The sequence below is a fragment of the Aspergillus udagawae genome (assembly GCF_001078395.1).
Source record: "Aspergillus udagawae IFM 46973 DNA, scaffold_5, whole genome shotgun sequence".
NCBI lineage: Eukaryota > Fungi > Ascomycota > Eurotiomycetes > Eurotiales > Aspergillaceae > Aspergillus > Aspergillus udagawae.
Genome location: NW_025091268.1, coordinates 2,258,982 through 2,273,546, shown reverse-complemented (window position 1 = coordinate 2,273,546; position 14,565 = coordinate 2,258,982). Strand labels below are relative to the sequence as shown.

The 14,565-nt window shown below is 52.1% G+C and overlaps 4 protein-coding genes across 4 annotated transcripts; 1 reads left to right on the top strand and 3 right to left on the bottom strand.

Moving 5' to 3' along the window:
• Nucleotides 1-182: 182 nt before the first annotated feature.
• On the bottom strand, nucleotides 183-2,787 carry Aud_007612 (uncharacterized protein; the record flags this gene model as incomplete). The annotated part of the gene is made up of 3 exons (XM_043292501.1): nucleotides 183-2,061; nucleotides 2,112-2,179; nucleotides 2,410-2,787. 3 exons carry the CDS (start codon nucleotides 2,785-2,787, stop codon nucleotides 183-185), a joined length of 2,325 nt encoding a protein of 774 aa, XP_043148436.1.
• A 649-nt stretch (nucleotides 2,788-3,436) lies between these two features.
• Aud_007611 (U3 snoRNA-associated protein UTP13) lies at nucleotides 3,437-6,499 on the top strand (the record flags this gene model as incomplete). The annotated part of the gene is made up of 3 exons (XM_043292500.1): nucleotides 3,437-3,610; nucleotides 3,673-3,700; nucleotides 3,774-6,499. The coding sequence occupies 3 exons, from the start codon at nucleotides 3,437-3,439 to the stop codon at nucleotides 6,497-6,499; spliced, it is 2,928 nt and encodes a 975-aa protein (XP_043148435.1).
• A 408-nt stretch (nucleotides 6,500-6,907) lies between these two features.
• On the bottom strand, nucleotides 6,908-8,539 carry spp2 (spliceosome ATPase-activating subunit SPP2; the record flags this gene model as incomplete). Its single annotated transcript, XM_043292499.1, has 1 exon — nucleotides 6,908-8,539. The coding sequence occupies one exon, from the start codon at nucleotides 8,537-8,539 to the stop codon at nucleotides 6,908-6,910; it is 1,632 nt and encodes a 543-aa protein (XP_043148434.1).
• A 779-nt stretch (nucleotides 8,540-9,318) lies between these two features.
• On the bottom strand, nucleotides 9,319-14,073 carry eaf1 (MYB and HSA domain protein; the record flags this gene model as incomplete). The annotated part of the gene is made up of 5 exons (XM_043292498.1): nucleotides 9,319-10,464; nucleotides 10,520-10,677; nucleotides 10,740-13,648; nucleotides 13,802-13,945; nucleotides 14,030-14,073. 5 exons carry the CDS (start codon nucleotides 14,071-14,073, stop codon nucleotides 9,319-9,321), a joined length of 4,401 nt encoding a protein of 1,466 aa, XP_043148433.1.
• Nucleotides 14,074-14,565: the final 492 nt, after the last annotated feature.

The window sequence follows — 14,565 nt, the reverse complement described above, 5'->3', positions numbered from 1 at the left end:
GTGATAATGTTCCGTGTGGTTTATTTTTTGCTCTGCCAGTATGTAGGACACTGGAATGAAAGCTATCATGTCATCGGTCCATATGACGGTTTATACCCCGGTGCACTCCCCACATACAAGGGGGATTAAAGTCAGGCCATGCTTGTCGATCGCAAAGTGACAAGCCAATCATTAAAATACGCTCATAATTTTCCCCAACCACAGAATCGCTTGCCGATCCTGATTGCGGCGCCTGATATCACACCCCACACACTTGCATTCACTGCGGCTTGCAAGCCAACCATGAGGGCCATCTTGCCCATATATGCCATTATATCAGAGGAAGAGCCACCTCCGCCCCATGCTCCGAGGGAACGGACGTCGGAACGTCGAGGGGACCCTACGGATGACAGATAGGAAGAGGCGAGGGAACGCAAATAGTATGACTCCAGGGGGATGAAAAGCGCAGTGGTGACAATAGATGCGAGGTGTGAAGCAAGAGAGTCGACTGGATGACAGGAAAGGATCGTGACGCGGTGTGGGACAGAGGAAGCGTCCGCTGTCATCTCCTCGGAAGCGAGAGCGTCTACGAGTGGCGGTGGCAGCTCCCCATCGGAAGCACCGGCATGAAGGGCGTCCGCGTCCGAGGTCGGCTCAAGATTGTCGTCCTGGCTTGGCCCTTCCACGCTGTCTGGTAAGATGTTGGCGAGTGTTGAGACCGGCTGCGTGGCGGGAGTGTCATGCGTAGGCTGCTCATCTAATGTATGCTGACCGTGATCTTGATCGTGTAATGGAATAGTTGACGCACCGTCTCCGGTTTCAGGAGACAGTGCGGCGGTCATATTAGAAAGTCCATCGCTATCTACAGCTTCTGAGCCAGCTAGCGTAGCGAGACTTTGCCCCTGATTCGCTAGGAGATTGTCCAGGAAATCCTGGATTGACCTACGGTCTGCTGGCGCTCCATTGTAGTCGGACCGATCAATTTCGTTGGCAGTTCTTGGATTCTGTGGACTCTGGTTGTGCGCATTACGGTTTCCCAAGACTTCTAGCTGCATGGTGATCACGTCTGAATTCTGATGGATTAAAGATGCCCGGACACGTGGCGAAGTTGGAGGAGATGTTGCAGGAGACGACTGTCGAGATAGAAGGGTATCGGATCGTGAGTTGAGCCTGCTCTGAGGTTGCTCAAAGGCGCGATGAGTATCTGCCGACGGGTTGGATGAATCTGCAGCAGAAGGAATGGTGGTCGGTCTCCCTAGTGTGGCTGCCTCCAAGGAGAAACCTGTGCTCAACTCGGCGGGCGACAGAGAAATCGGATCATCCTCACTGGACAGGACCCGGTTCTCGTTATAGTTGGCATCCTGTCCATGCCCGTGTGTGTAAACATTTAGTCCAGAAGATCCGGACTGCGCAGGTTCAGCATGATCCTGGAGAGCCAGCTCCTCAGGAGAAGCGGTGGGCCGTAGCGTCTCTTCCTGGGGTGAATGAGATCGGTAATGCGAAGAACTGAGCTCTGTTTGTAGCTCTGCCATGTTCAGACGTAGAGGATCTATCCTTCTGTCCCTGACTGGCGAACTCGCCTTCGCTTTAGGCTCACGCCGTGGCCTAGGACGAACCAACGACAATATCCAGTCTCTGAGGGAAGACAATTCGTACATCACATCCTCTGTAAGAGACAGACTACTGCGGCGATTCTCTTCTTCTGATCTGCGTCCAAGAGTTGGTACCATCCAATCTATCAGATCGTTCTCGAACGCCACTTTGATGGAGAGCTCATCAGCAAGAATCGGCTTCGGTAACCTTCGGCGAATCAAGCGGTAGATCCTTATTTCTATTATGGGCCGCAGGTATACATAGAGATAGACGAGAAGAGAGGGAGTCTTAGATAACCCCAGCGCAAAGTTGATGATGGTTTTGAAGGAGAGCTCAGTAGGCAACGACGGAAAATGCATTGAGGCCAAGTTGCCTATCGGGAAAAGAAACTGAATACCTGGAAGAGAATACGGTTGGACTAGATGTAGCGATTGCAGTAGTGAGTATACATATGTCTGCAATGCCAAGACAAGCAGAGTGCCTCTCGCCCTGCCAAAAAAAGTTAGTTGAAGACGTTCAACTTGATATCAGACACCTACGCAGAATGGAATATGTTGAGCGAGGCCCGCACAAGGCGTGACCAGGGGTCATCATTGAGATGCTTGTTCTGCAGAGAGGCAACAATGCGATCAAGCGGCTGATGGCGACAGATAGATAGACAAGTAGACACCGCCCATGCAGGAATTCCGGAGAAGTAAAATCCCATTACCCCCAGAGATGAGCGTTCACGACTTATGATACCCAATAGAGGAACATTGGTGTAGCTCTTGAATGCCTACGATGCACTCAATCAGAAAGGCTTTCAAGGCTCAGATATCGGTACGACTCAAAACTTACCTGTATTCGCCCCGTCAACGACGAGGTCCACCATGAACTGAGGAAAACAGCGACTTGATCAAAAGTGGCCATGATCAGTCCATAGTCGTTTTCGGCAGCAATCATATCAATCTTCTGCTGCTCGTTTGGAGCGCCAGTGTTTCGATCTTCACTCACGACAATCCCCATTGTTGAAAGGATGTCATTCTTCGCTCTTCGTAACTCCCTGCCAAAGCTCTTAGAATCCGGGTTTATCGGATGCCCTCTTTCGTCATAATGCTGGACGTATCCATCCGCGTGGACAGCGGAAACCCTTCGGTGAACTCGGCCAGATGCATCAGCCGCGGGGCCCACAGGAGGATCGGGGGGCTCGTATGGAGACCGGCCCTGCTTGACCATCAGGTATCTTCCAACAGAATGCATAAACACTAACACATGATCATAGCCAGCGCCTGACGTCTTCTTCCAGCAAAGCCAAACAAAGATCGTTACGGGGGTCAAGTCGGTGATCAACTAACAGGCTTCAAGGTGATATTGTCTCGAGAAAGACTACAACGGAATGAAATATGAAATTCAAGCCTACCAGAGCAAGTCGATTTCTATAAGCCTGCCGGCCCATTGTGAGCTACGAAGGAAAACTGATCCTGTGCGTCAAATAGTCATGAGGCCATGGTTCAGCACCACTATCCTTTTGAAATAAGTCGAAATCAAGAGTTTTGTCCTGAAAGAAAGAACCTTGAGTGCTACAACCGCGATGAAGATGGTCGAGAGTCATGTCATATTGATCCTTGGGAGGGCTGATCACGTGTGCACTGATCGCGGCTACTGCGTTTGGCGCACAGACCAACGTTTATTGTCTTTTTTTTCTTTCTATTTGACAAACAGAACAAACATCCTGGAAAAAGATCAAAAGTTTCTGGAAACACCGCAGTCCTATGTCGCTTTGAACGGCAAGAAGCATTTCAAATTGTGTGTTACTGGGCAGATTCTGGACGTATGATGGCGCGCTAGACCCGTTGCAATATCGACTTCACATTCACCAAGAATCATGTCTAAAGCTGTTGTCAAGACGACTTTCGAAGCGTCTCGCACGCTTCGTCCCATTTATACCGGAGGAAGTACCGCGCTCGATGCCAGTGGTCGGTTACTGGTGACCTGTGTCGGCGAAGATGCATTAATTGTGGATCTTGAGACTGGCGACCAGCTTGCCAGTCTTGAAGGAGTGAGTCTGGACTTTTTACCCAAGAGTGACCGAGTCGCAAGTCGCTGACCCAGAATTGCTAGGATGGAGAAATCATCACCAGCTTAGCAAGTACGTGTTTGCCTTTTCCATTCCCCCTGCCACCAGCCTTGTCTTTAAAGTGTGGAATTAACAACATTATCAGTCTCTCCTTCGGCTTCCCATGTCATCGTCTGCTCGCGGTCCATGTCAATGCGAATCTATGCGTTAACACCCTTCGACGAAACCTCCAGAGCAATTGAAACAACTCTTCTTCGAACTTTGAAACCTCATACCGCACCTGTCGTGACATCAACAATCGACCCAACTAGTACACTGCTCGCAACCGGAGCTGCAGATGGCTCGATCAAGGTCTGGGACATTAGGGGAGGCTATATCACACATACTTTCCATGGTCATGGCGGTGTTATATCAGCCCTGTGCTTTTTCCAGGTCCCATTTCAGGATGGTGACACAAAATCTTCCTCGAAAAAGAAGCAGTCAAAGAAGAAGTCCGTGGATGTGGACGATGACGAGGACATGGCCGAATCCGAGTCCGTGGTGGGCTTCCGACTTGCATCTGGAGACGAAGAGGGCAAAATTCGAGTGTGGGATCTGAACAAAAGAAAGTCAGTGGCAATGCTTGAGTCTCACGTTTCTGTAGTACGGAGCCTGTCATACTCCCCTTCGGAGAATGCGTTGCTGTCTGCTGCTCGAGACAAGACCGTTATCGTCTGGGACGTGAGGACCTTCAAAACGCGGCGAATCATACCCGTGCTCGAAAGTGTTGAAGCTGCTACATTTGTCGCCGAAAGTGGGCTGTGCATGGTGGCAGGTGAACACGGCAAATTGCGCGTCTGGGACTGCAATCGGGGAGGAGAGGTGACCAAAGAGCAAGAGGCTGGGCCTGAATTTGAGGCAGTTGTGGCCATCCACTACTTCCCCGGTATGAAGTTCGCCATGACCATTCATGCAGACCAGACTCTGAGGCTTCATTCACTCGAGTCCTTGTCCGCCTTTAAGCCGGGCTCCACACTGGATCCTTTGGCAGTTGTGAGGCGCATATCAGGCAATGACGACGATATTATCGATTTAGCATATGTCGGTCCCGATAGATCAATGCTGGCGCTTGCCACCAACACGGAAAGCATTCGCATTATATCAGTCGCTCCGTCTGAAGACCGTCCGTCTACCCAAGACCATGAATATTTTGGTGCCGATGTCGCACACCTCGAGGGCCATGACGATATCATCATATGCATTGATGTAGATTGGTCTGGACATTGGTTGGCGACTGGCGCGAAAGATAACACAGCCCGTCTTTGGCGTCTTGATCCCAAGACATCATCTTATACATGTTTCGCAGTCTTCACAGGTCATGCAGAGTCCCTGGGAGCTATCAGTCTTCCTCGAGTGCCTCCCCCAGTCAACACACCCGCACACAATGACCCCTTGAACCATCCACCTCCGTTCCTTCTGACTGGCTCTCAAGATCGTACAATCAAGCGATGGGAGACTGGAAAGCTAGCTCCCCTCACCTCGTCGAAACCGCACGCACCCAAGGCTTTTTATACCCGAAAAGCCCACGAAAAAGACATCAATGCCCTTGACATCAACCATTCATCAACTCTCTTTGCTTCAGCTTCACAGGATCGTACTGTGAAGATCTGGTCCACTGAGGATGGCTCCGTTGTTGGTGTCCTTCGCGGACACAAGAGAGGAGTCTGGTCTGTTCGGTTTGCCCCCAAAGACACTCCCGTCATCAGCGCCGACACCAAAAGCAGTACCAATAGGGGCCTGATTGCCACGGGCTCTGGTGACAAGACCGTCAAGCTTTGGAGTTTGTCTGACTACAGCTGTCTTTTGACGTTTGAAGGACACACAAACAGTGTGCTGAAAGTCATCTGGTTGCCACCTTCAGACCTGTCCACCAAAGCTGAAGACGCAGAGGAAGATGATACAGATGCTTCGGTGCGCAAAATTGCTGCCCTGCCTAAACCCCTAGTCGCATCTGCGGCTGCGGACGGATTGGTTAAGATTTGGTCGCCTTATACCGGCGAGGTCGAGACCACCCTTGACAATCACGAGGATCGAGTATGGGCGCTAGCGAGCCCTACACCCTCCGGCTCCCGTGCCGATGTCAAACCGTCTATTTCGCAAAAAGCATCTACTCCGTACGCGCTCGCCTCCGGCTCAGCCGATTCCACCGTCACCTTTTGGACTGATACCACCTCTGCGACTTACACCGCTGCGGTCAGCGCCAACTCTGCCCGCATTGAGCAAGATCAGCAGCTGCAGAATTACATTAGAGCGGGGGCTTATCGCGAAGCTATCACATTAGCACTTCAGCTTAACCATCCCGCACGACTCTTCTCCATCTTCACAACCGCAATCGATGCTGCGGATAATCCGTACTCATCGGATGCTGACAAATACGAGCGTGTCAACAGTTTGACTGGTGACGCATCGATCGATGAGGTCCTTCAATCCCTCGATCCCTCTAATCTCCGCCTCCTTCTGCTCCGATTGCGAGACTGGAACACTAACGCGCGCACTTCTCGAGTGGCGCAGCGAATCTTATATGCTTTGTTCAGATCATATCCTGCTTCAACATTCGTGGAGCTGGCAACCTCTAGCATGGCAAAGCGAGGTAGTGATCGTCGCACCGCCGCAGGCATGAAGGATATCCTTCAGGCTTTGGCCGCATACACAGAGCGGCATTATCGCCGTGTTGAGGAGCTGACGGACGAGAGCTTCCTGGTCGAATGGGTTTTGGGTGAGATGGACGGCGGCGTAGGCCTTCTGGGAGACCTCGGTGTCTCCAGCACAAGCGAGGCCAACGGTGATCAAGCACCTGAACATGAAAAGGATTTCATTATGTTGGGGGTATAGATGCTGCGCTCGTGGGCTGCTTCATGTATAAAGTATATAGAGAATGATGTATTGGCGCTTCACTGGCGGAGTACGCTTGTATTTCATATACCATTTTCGTCCTGTACGGCGAGGGAGTCTAAAAGCATTCCATTGTCTCTGTTCTTTTTCAAACCTTTGCTGCTTTCCTTGCTTAGAATCTAGTTTCGGACGCTTTTGAATACAGATCTTTGCAGATTTGAAGCTATTTTACGACTTCAAAGTCACATTTTGGGATAATCCATCGAATTTCTGTAGACAGAATGCGATATCTGGATCCCCAAATCACCAGGGGTATCATACAAAGCAACCCAAGCACGACTATGATGTACACAATTCTTCTCTCGCGTATGTCTATCTTATTTGAAGCCATTGTCAACCAATTCCCAGTTAATCATCGTGTCTTCTTCTCCGGTGAGAATCTCGATCGCTGTCTCGGTCACGTCCGTGCCGGCTAGACGCATGAGAGGATGAATGTCTCGAGCGGTATCGGTTATCATCCCGATACCTGCTGCTCCTGTCGCGACTCCTCTCTCTGTCCCGATCCCGATCTCTGTCTTTATCCCGCTCGCGGTCGCGGTCGCGGTCGCGATCGCGCCGGTCTCTGTCTCGATCTCTGTCGCGATAGTAACGATCGTCTCTCCCGCTGCCGTCTTCATCCTCGTACTTCCGCTGCCTGGACTGTCGATCACTGGATGACAAACTTCTGTCTCGACGTGAAGACCCCGTTCTCCGTCTGTCAGATCGATCGCTGTCATCGTCGTCGTAGTCTCGCCGGCGAGAATGCCCATTCCTGTCTCTATCTCTATCTCGGTCACGTCCGCTCTTTTCAAGGTTGCGATCTCGTCTTTCCCGCCAGTCGTCGTCGTCGTCTTTCTTTGCTTTACCCTCCTTTTTCAAGGCTGTGAGCTCTTCCTCCGTGATGTACTCACCAGTCTTCTTATTCCGCATCAGGACAGGCATGTAGACACCTTGCGTATTGCCTTCACCTCCCTGGGCCTCCCCCGCTTTTCTAGCCCCTTTGCGCATTGCAGCTTTACCCCACGCACCAAGCTCAGCCTCCGCGCCCTTGCCTCCAGAAACGTCCTTCGCCCCGATACCCAAAAAGCCCGGTCGACGCTCGGGTATCCGGGGTGTCTGAGACCTGTCATCCGTAGCAGAAGTGCCGTATTTCCCCCGCCCGATCGACTGGCCCTCCTTCCAACCCATCCCACGCAAGAGTGCAGCACCAAACTCCTCCACCGGTATAGCGTTGTACTGATCCAGAGTCGCCGGCTCAGGCCGCGAAGCCACATCAACACGGAACGAGCCTGTCTCGTCGACCCGCACAGGATATCCCTCATCAGTTTCCCGCTTCGTACTCTCGATGACCAAGTCCGTCCGACCCTCCGTCTCGCCTTTGCTCTCGCGAATAAGCGCCTGCAGGGCAATTTCGTCCTGCGTTAGCGGCTGGCGTTCATCGACGACCGGAGGTATAAGCGGGCCAGCATCCTGCATAGCTCGGTCCTCGCCCGGTTTGGTCTCTTCGCCTGGAGAGGGCTTCGCAAAGCTAAGACCATAAGACATGCTCGGATGATCCGCCTCTTGGTTACCCTCAGCAGTCTCGCCTCTCCTCTGAGCTTCCTGCATCGCTTGTACCTCCTTCGGGAGGAGGTTCTTCCCCCGCGGGCCTCTGCTCACCCCCACGCGGTCGCGCCAGTTGTTTTTGCTTGCTACCGGTATTACCAGTTCGCGCTTCGCCTTGTCCGCTGCCCGTCCATCCGCTGACAGAACCGTTCCGGTATGGGTGTCGAACCCTGCGACGGCCTCAAATGCCGGTGGGGCTTCGTCCTCGTCGGACTCATCGTCATGAAGCCGGTGTGGGCGTCGCGCAAGCGTTCGACTTGGCGGCTCGGCTGCTCGCGACGGAGGAATATTGAACGCACTCTTTTTGGACTGTCCGTTAGACCCAGATCCAGAGAGCGACAAAGAAAATGGTTTTGACGATGGTTTGCCGTCCTTGGGCGGCTCTGAGGAGGACATTGTGACAACCCGCGTTGTGTCCAGACACGCAGCTGAAGAAGACGAAATGTGCTTATATACTACAGACCATATGTGTAATTTGTGAGTTAGGTCAGAAAACAAAAATCATAGACACATGGCAATGCTGGAAGGCGTAGAGGTCTGCTATGTTACGTTATTGACGAGGGCGGTGCGGGTGGCGAAGGACTTTTTAAGCGCGCGCGCTTATCCTTGTCTGCGCTTCACTATGTAGTCGGTACAGTCGTCGAAGACACAACATGTAAATAGGAGCTTACCAAGTGATAGAGGGCGGGCCTACGAAATAGGTCTAATCGTACAATTAGCATTGTTGGCTTCTTTGATTTCATCGATTCCGTCCGGATTTTCACAAGTACATCCAAGTACTTTCAAATCCATCTTATCAATACAGGTAGTAAAAACATCAGCAGTTGCGGGGAGTCAAAAGCCCGAGAGGGAGCACACATGTATATTCATGCATCCCCTTACATCGGGACGGATTCAGGTGCAGCTCGACGCAGCGTCTGACAAAAAAAGTGGGACTGAATCGTCAGACCAAGAAGGCTGCCCCGGACAACAGGAAGCTTGAGTGGCGCAAAGGAGGGAGCGGGAAAGGGAGGTGTGACATCTCAATCGTCAAGCGAGGAAAGGACAATGGGGAAAAGCGGGCAATAAAAGTATTGTGGGATGAGAAAAATATGTACAAGTGAAGTAGAAAAGAAGTGTAGCCCATGAGTAGACAACAAAATGACTTTTGCACCAGAGAGCACGGATTCCAAGCCTCAGCCACTAGGAATTTGAGCCTGAGGGGGATGAGGACTCTTGCCTGAGCCTGGTGCGTGACCCGCCTGAGCACTTCCACTGCGCTGTGTTTGCGGTGTTGCGCTACGGCTCTGCTGGGGGAGAGCGGCATTCATCGCAGGTGAGTTGCCTACTCCAATTCGATTCTGTTGAGCAGGCTGCGGGACACGCATCATAGGCGAGAATCCTTGCGACTGAGGAACTTGCATTCCCGGTCCCCCATTCATGCCAGGTTGAGCAGATTGAAAATTGCCGTCGTGAGGAACTTGATAGTTGGCTTGGACACTAGCCATGTTACCTGCGGCTGCATTCATGGCCACCTGGGACATTCGCTGCTGCTGGTACTGATGTAGCCGGTCTGTGGCCAACTTGTTCACTTGCTCTGGGGTCATGTTAGGGTTACTCCGCTGAATCTGGTTCTGGATGCTACTGATCGTCGGGACAACCCCGCCCGATAGAAGATTGGGCTGGCCCATTCGAGGAGAAGGAGTGGATACGCCTTGGGGCATGGAATTGTGGAGAGATGGGCTCTGCAATCCACTCCCAGCCTGGAGAGCCGCCATCATAGCTGGGTTATTTGGGGCGCCGTTGACATTGGGCAGATTCATATTTGGAGAGTGAGAGCCTTGCGGTCCGAACTGCTGTTGATTGTGAAACTGTTGCTGTGCTTGTTGAGCCTGAGGTTGCTGGTGTTGCGGTGGTTGCGGTTGCTGCCGAGACTGCAAGACACGCTGCTGTTCTTGTAGGCGGTTTGCTTCCCGAATGACGCGGGTATTATCCGGAGATGTCTGCATTGGCATTCCAGGTCGACCAGCCGGACCCTGTGGCATCCCGCCCTGCGGCATCATTTTCATCGCCATTGGATTCGGAGGTATGGGGCCATTCATGGGTGGTCCACCCGTCGGCATGCCTTGCATGTGAGGTCGGCCTTGGCTGACGCCCATCCCTGGCGGTATACCATTTGGCAATGCGTTAGGCATTCCATTAGGCATCCCGTTAGGTGTTGCGCCAGGTATACCGGGAGTTCCAGGATTATGAGGTATACCGCTAGGGGTTCGTCCAGGTGGAGCATTCATCATTGGCTGCTGGTTAGGTATTTGACCTGCACGCTGAGCTGCCAAATTTGCCTGGAAGAAGTCAGTGACCAGACGCATTTCTATGGAGAGTGATACAAAGACTTACTCTCTGCTGGGCTATCATTTGCTGACGGTATTGCTCTTGCCTCTCCTGAAGTTTTAACTCCCGATCGTATTTGAGCCGGCTGAACTCGGCAGGCGACGAGATCGGAGGCTTCGGCTGGTTTGCTTCATTAACCTTCCTCAGCGAAGCAAGATGAGAAGCTGGAAGAAATAACGATAGAGGTCAGCGTAATCCAATGCTCTCAGTTATATAGAAAACTCACCGTGTTGCTGCTTTTGAAGCATCGTCTCACGCTTCTTAGCCAGCTTTCGCATAGCATCCAGCAATGCAAGATGCTTCGAAGACCTCCTTCTGTCGACCCGTACAGGTTGTGTTGTACGCCTGCGAATCGGTTGCTGGGCTTGGGTACTGTTGTTGCCCCCCTGCTGCTGTTGCTGTTGCTGCTGCTGCTGCTGAGCAGCCTGCTGTTGGGCCAAGACAGTGCGTTGGGCAGTTTCTATCCTCTGGTGATATGCGCGAAAATATTGCGTTTTCGACATGTCGGCAGGCAGTCCTTCTAATCCCACCCATCGCTCGAAACATTCCCAGGGTGTCCGTCTCTCAGCGCCCGATGTAAATTGCGACGATGGAGTAAGGCAGCTGGATATCAACGACCAATTGTATGAATACTCCTTCACAAGACGTCGCAGCTCGTCGTCTTCAGCATATGTCCACTGAGACGACTGCCTGGACTCGAAGAAACCAACGGAAGGCATAGGGTATTCGGTTGGGGGCCTGAAGGAGTGACCGGGATGGATGCGATCCCGTATGGGTTTATTCTCAGGCCTGAAAAGCGCAACATTGGTCTGCTCCGGTGGCAAGTCTAATATGCCGTGCTCCGGATTAGAATCGTATTGCGAGTAGTCATAGCGGCTACGCTTTCTTGGTGGCTCAGTCTCGTGAAACTTGATCCTACCAGAAGCATATTTCGAGACGGGCAACAATTCGGTTTTCCAGGCAGAATCGGGAGGCTGCTCGAACATCGGCAGATTGGTCCCAGGAGCGGTCTTCACGGGTGTGTATATCGGCAGTTCATCAAGGAGTTTCTGGGCCGCGGGTGTCATGTCTAACGAAAAAGTGAATTCATCCGAGCCAAGAGAGAAGATTGCGGCTGGGGCCACAGTGTCACGGAGATCGTGACGTATCTCGTCGTTGAAGCCATCGCTGACGGACTCATCTTCTGCGGACGGTATAAGATCCGGAGTAGACTGCGAGACAACGAGCATCTCCTCTGTGGTCTCCTCCGGCGGTGAGATCATGCTGGATGCGTAGACCTCTTTCTTTTCAGAATCCGATGACGGTATCCTGCCCGGCACACGAAGAAGAGCACGGTGCTCTGGGTCACTGTTGACATACTCGGCGCACCAGTCAGCACAGCTCTTCGCCGCTGCAATCTTCCATTTCCGTTCTTCGCGGAAGTCAGTGCGCATCCACTTCATATGATCAAGCAGGACGTCCCAATGTGTTCCCTGCCGAGGAGGCTCGACTGAGCGCTTCAATTGCCGCAGCGGCCATCTGTTCGCATTCTGTAGGGCATAGATTCGACGCAAGGTACGGCAGTCCATTTGCTCTTGATATTCAAGGAGGTGGTTGGAAGTTGTAAGTGTCTTGTGAGCTGAAGCCAGCAGTGTGCTAAGATTGGTTCCTCGAGGAGGAGCATATGCCTTGTTCTGAAACAAGGTAAATAGATAGTCCTGCTCTTCGTTCAACCTAGCTAATTCGCCCGCATATTGGCGGACAATATCCAAAGAATCATCCTTTTCTTGTTGCTGTTGTTGCTGTTGCTGCTGCTTGGGGAAAACGACGGTCGACAGCTTGCTCCTCTCTTTCTCTCGTGCTTTTCTATCTTTCAAGCGCATCTTCGCTGCAGATTCGGGCGAGGCGCTAGGAGGAGCTCGCACCATATCAGTAGGTTTCTCCATCGGATGAGCTTTCTCAGGTTGCACGACAGATGGTTTTGGAGTCTCGCCGAGTATCTCAGATACGGACTTGTGTCGGATGGCCCCAGATGATACACGGGTTGTCATACGTTCTGGCTGAGCAGGAATCATAGCCGCCGCCGTTGGCTTCTTCCCAGCCGGAGTTGTTGGCGCAACCACCTTAACTTCAGCGCCAACTTGAGGCTGGGTCTCTTCCTGTATACGCTGTGACGGTGGCTGGGGCTCCTCGGGAGTGACAACAACTCCATCTGGCCTCTTGGGTTCAGGAGGCACAACAGATGCGGAAGTCTGGTCTTCTTTTTCCTTTAATGGATCGACTGCCGCAGACGGGGTGGGACCGACATCCTCTTTGATTACTTCATTGGACAGACTGCTTGCCGTTGTAACGTCGCCGATCGACTTGCTTGCTAGGGTGCTCTGTTGAAGAGATTGCGCCGCCTCCAGCTGAAGCTGTTCGTCCGGCGTGGACGGGACCAAGCTTGGCTGTAACTGTACTGGTCCAACATGTTTCGGGCTCCGCGCAACTTGATCCGCTCCTTCTGTAACTTCCTCGGCAGGACTGGTATCAGGGGAGACAGCGACAGGAACGGGAGTGTTGTTGGAATAAGGGCCGGCGGACGAGACGGGTGAGAGAGGTTGATCTTCCAAAGACTGAGCCAATACGAGAGACGGTCGACTTTCAGGCTTTCTTTGCGCAGAGGGTAGTTGGTTTGAGGCCGCGCGCGGAGGTGCGACTTCGCCGGGGGGCTGCTCTTTCAGAGCCGGAGAAACGCAGACATCCACAGATTCATGGCTGGTACTTGTAGGTGGAGATTCAAGCACCGGAAGGCTCGCCTTTTGTGGCAGTTGGTCAGGTTGCGCAGACGTCGCAGGTGACTTGTCGACCTGCGTGATTTCGGAAGTTACAGCGAGCGCCGGCTGCTGGTGGATGCGCGCATCATCCTTCTTAAGCGAATCTTCAACCAGTCTCTGTTCAATCACCTGTGCAGTCTGTCCCTCCCGCTGCTGGAAACCGGGCGCGATGCCTCGAACGGCACCTTCCGCTTTAGAAGGCGCATTGACAGATGAGACATCATGTGTTTGCACAACCGCGTCGATCACGTCCGGTGATGTCTGCTGTTCTTCAGGGCGCGGGATGAGAGCTGCAAAGTCGGGGAATGGTGGGAGAGTAGCTTCATTAAAATAGCGACCTCTATAGATGTATTAGGAATAGGCAAAGAATTCTAATACCGCATGTAATGCGCAATACGAGGAATGAGAGTTAAAAGAGAACAACAATTAACGACATATAAAAAGCAAAAACAAATGTGCATAATATCGAGTGAGATGCAGTAAATTTACTTACTTAGAGAGGTCGTTGGCGTCAAGAAACGTCTGTTCTTTTTGGTGATATAGCGCATTGGTCGGAGCGTTCTCGGTCGCGCCCGCGAAGCCTACGGTCGCAAAGTAGAGCTCGCTCAGTTTGCGCTTCCGCGACAACAAACAACGTCTGAAAAAAATTAAAATAAGCGATAATTCGATATCAGGAGATCATATACAATAGAAAGGTCACTCAAAAATATCAAATACTTACGCGATCTCATCGTTCTTGGAGCGGAGTAGCTCGTCACGGAGCATCGAGTCTATTTCGGGAACACAGCATCCGATTAACGCGCTAAAAAGAAGGGGGATGGGTTGAGCGAAGTCATCCAGATGGAAAAAGTCGCTCAAAAATGATGAAGCTTGTGGGGTTGTGTGGTTATGTGATGAAGAAAAATTGAGACGCGAAGATTTCACCGTTGAAGGGATTTTTGGAGTGTGGTGATGAAACTTCTGAACGGGTAGTACGGGTGAGTTTGGTTGGTTGATTCTGGTTACTGCTTGGTGATGGGGAGGGCAAGTGTTAGGTATGAAAGGGCGCCGGGAACAGTCTTGTTAATGGCGTTCAGGCAGGGGGCAAGACCAAGCAACAAGAGTATGTAAGTCAGGAATGAGATCAGGGGTGTTGTTGCAGCCTCAGGCGTCGAGGCTACCAACTTCAGAGCATCCACTATGACCGCGTTCGGATTCACCGTAGTGGTGACCGCGCCACAGGCATCAAGGCCGCCTCCTCAAACTGTCACCGCCTAA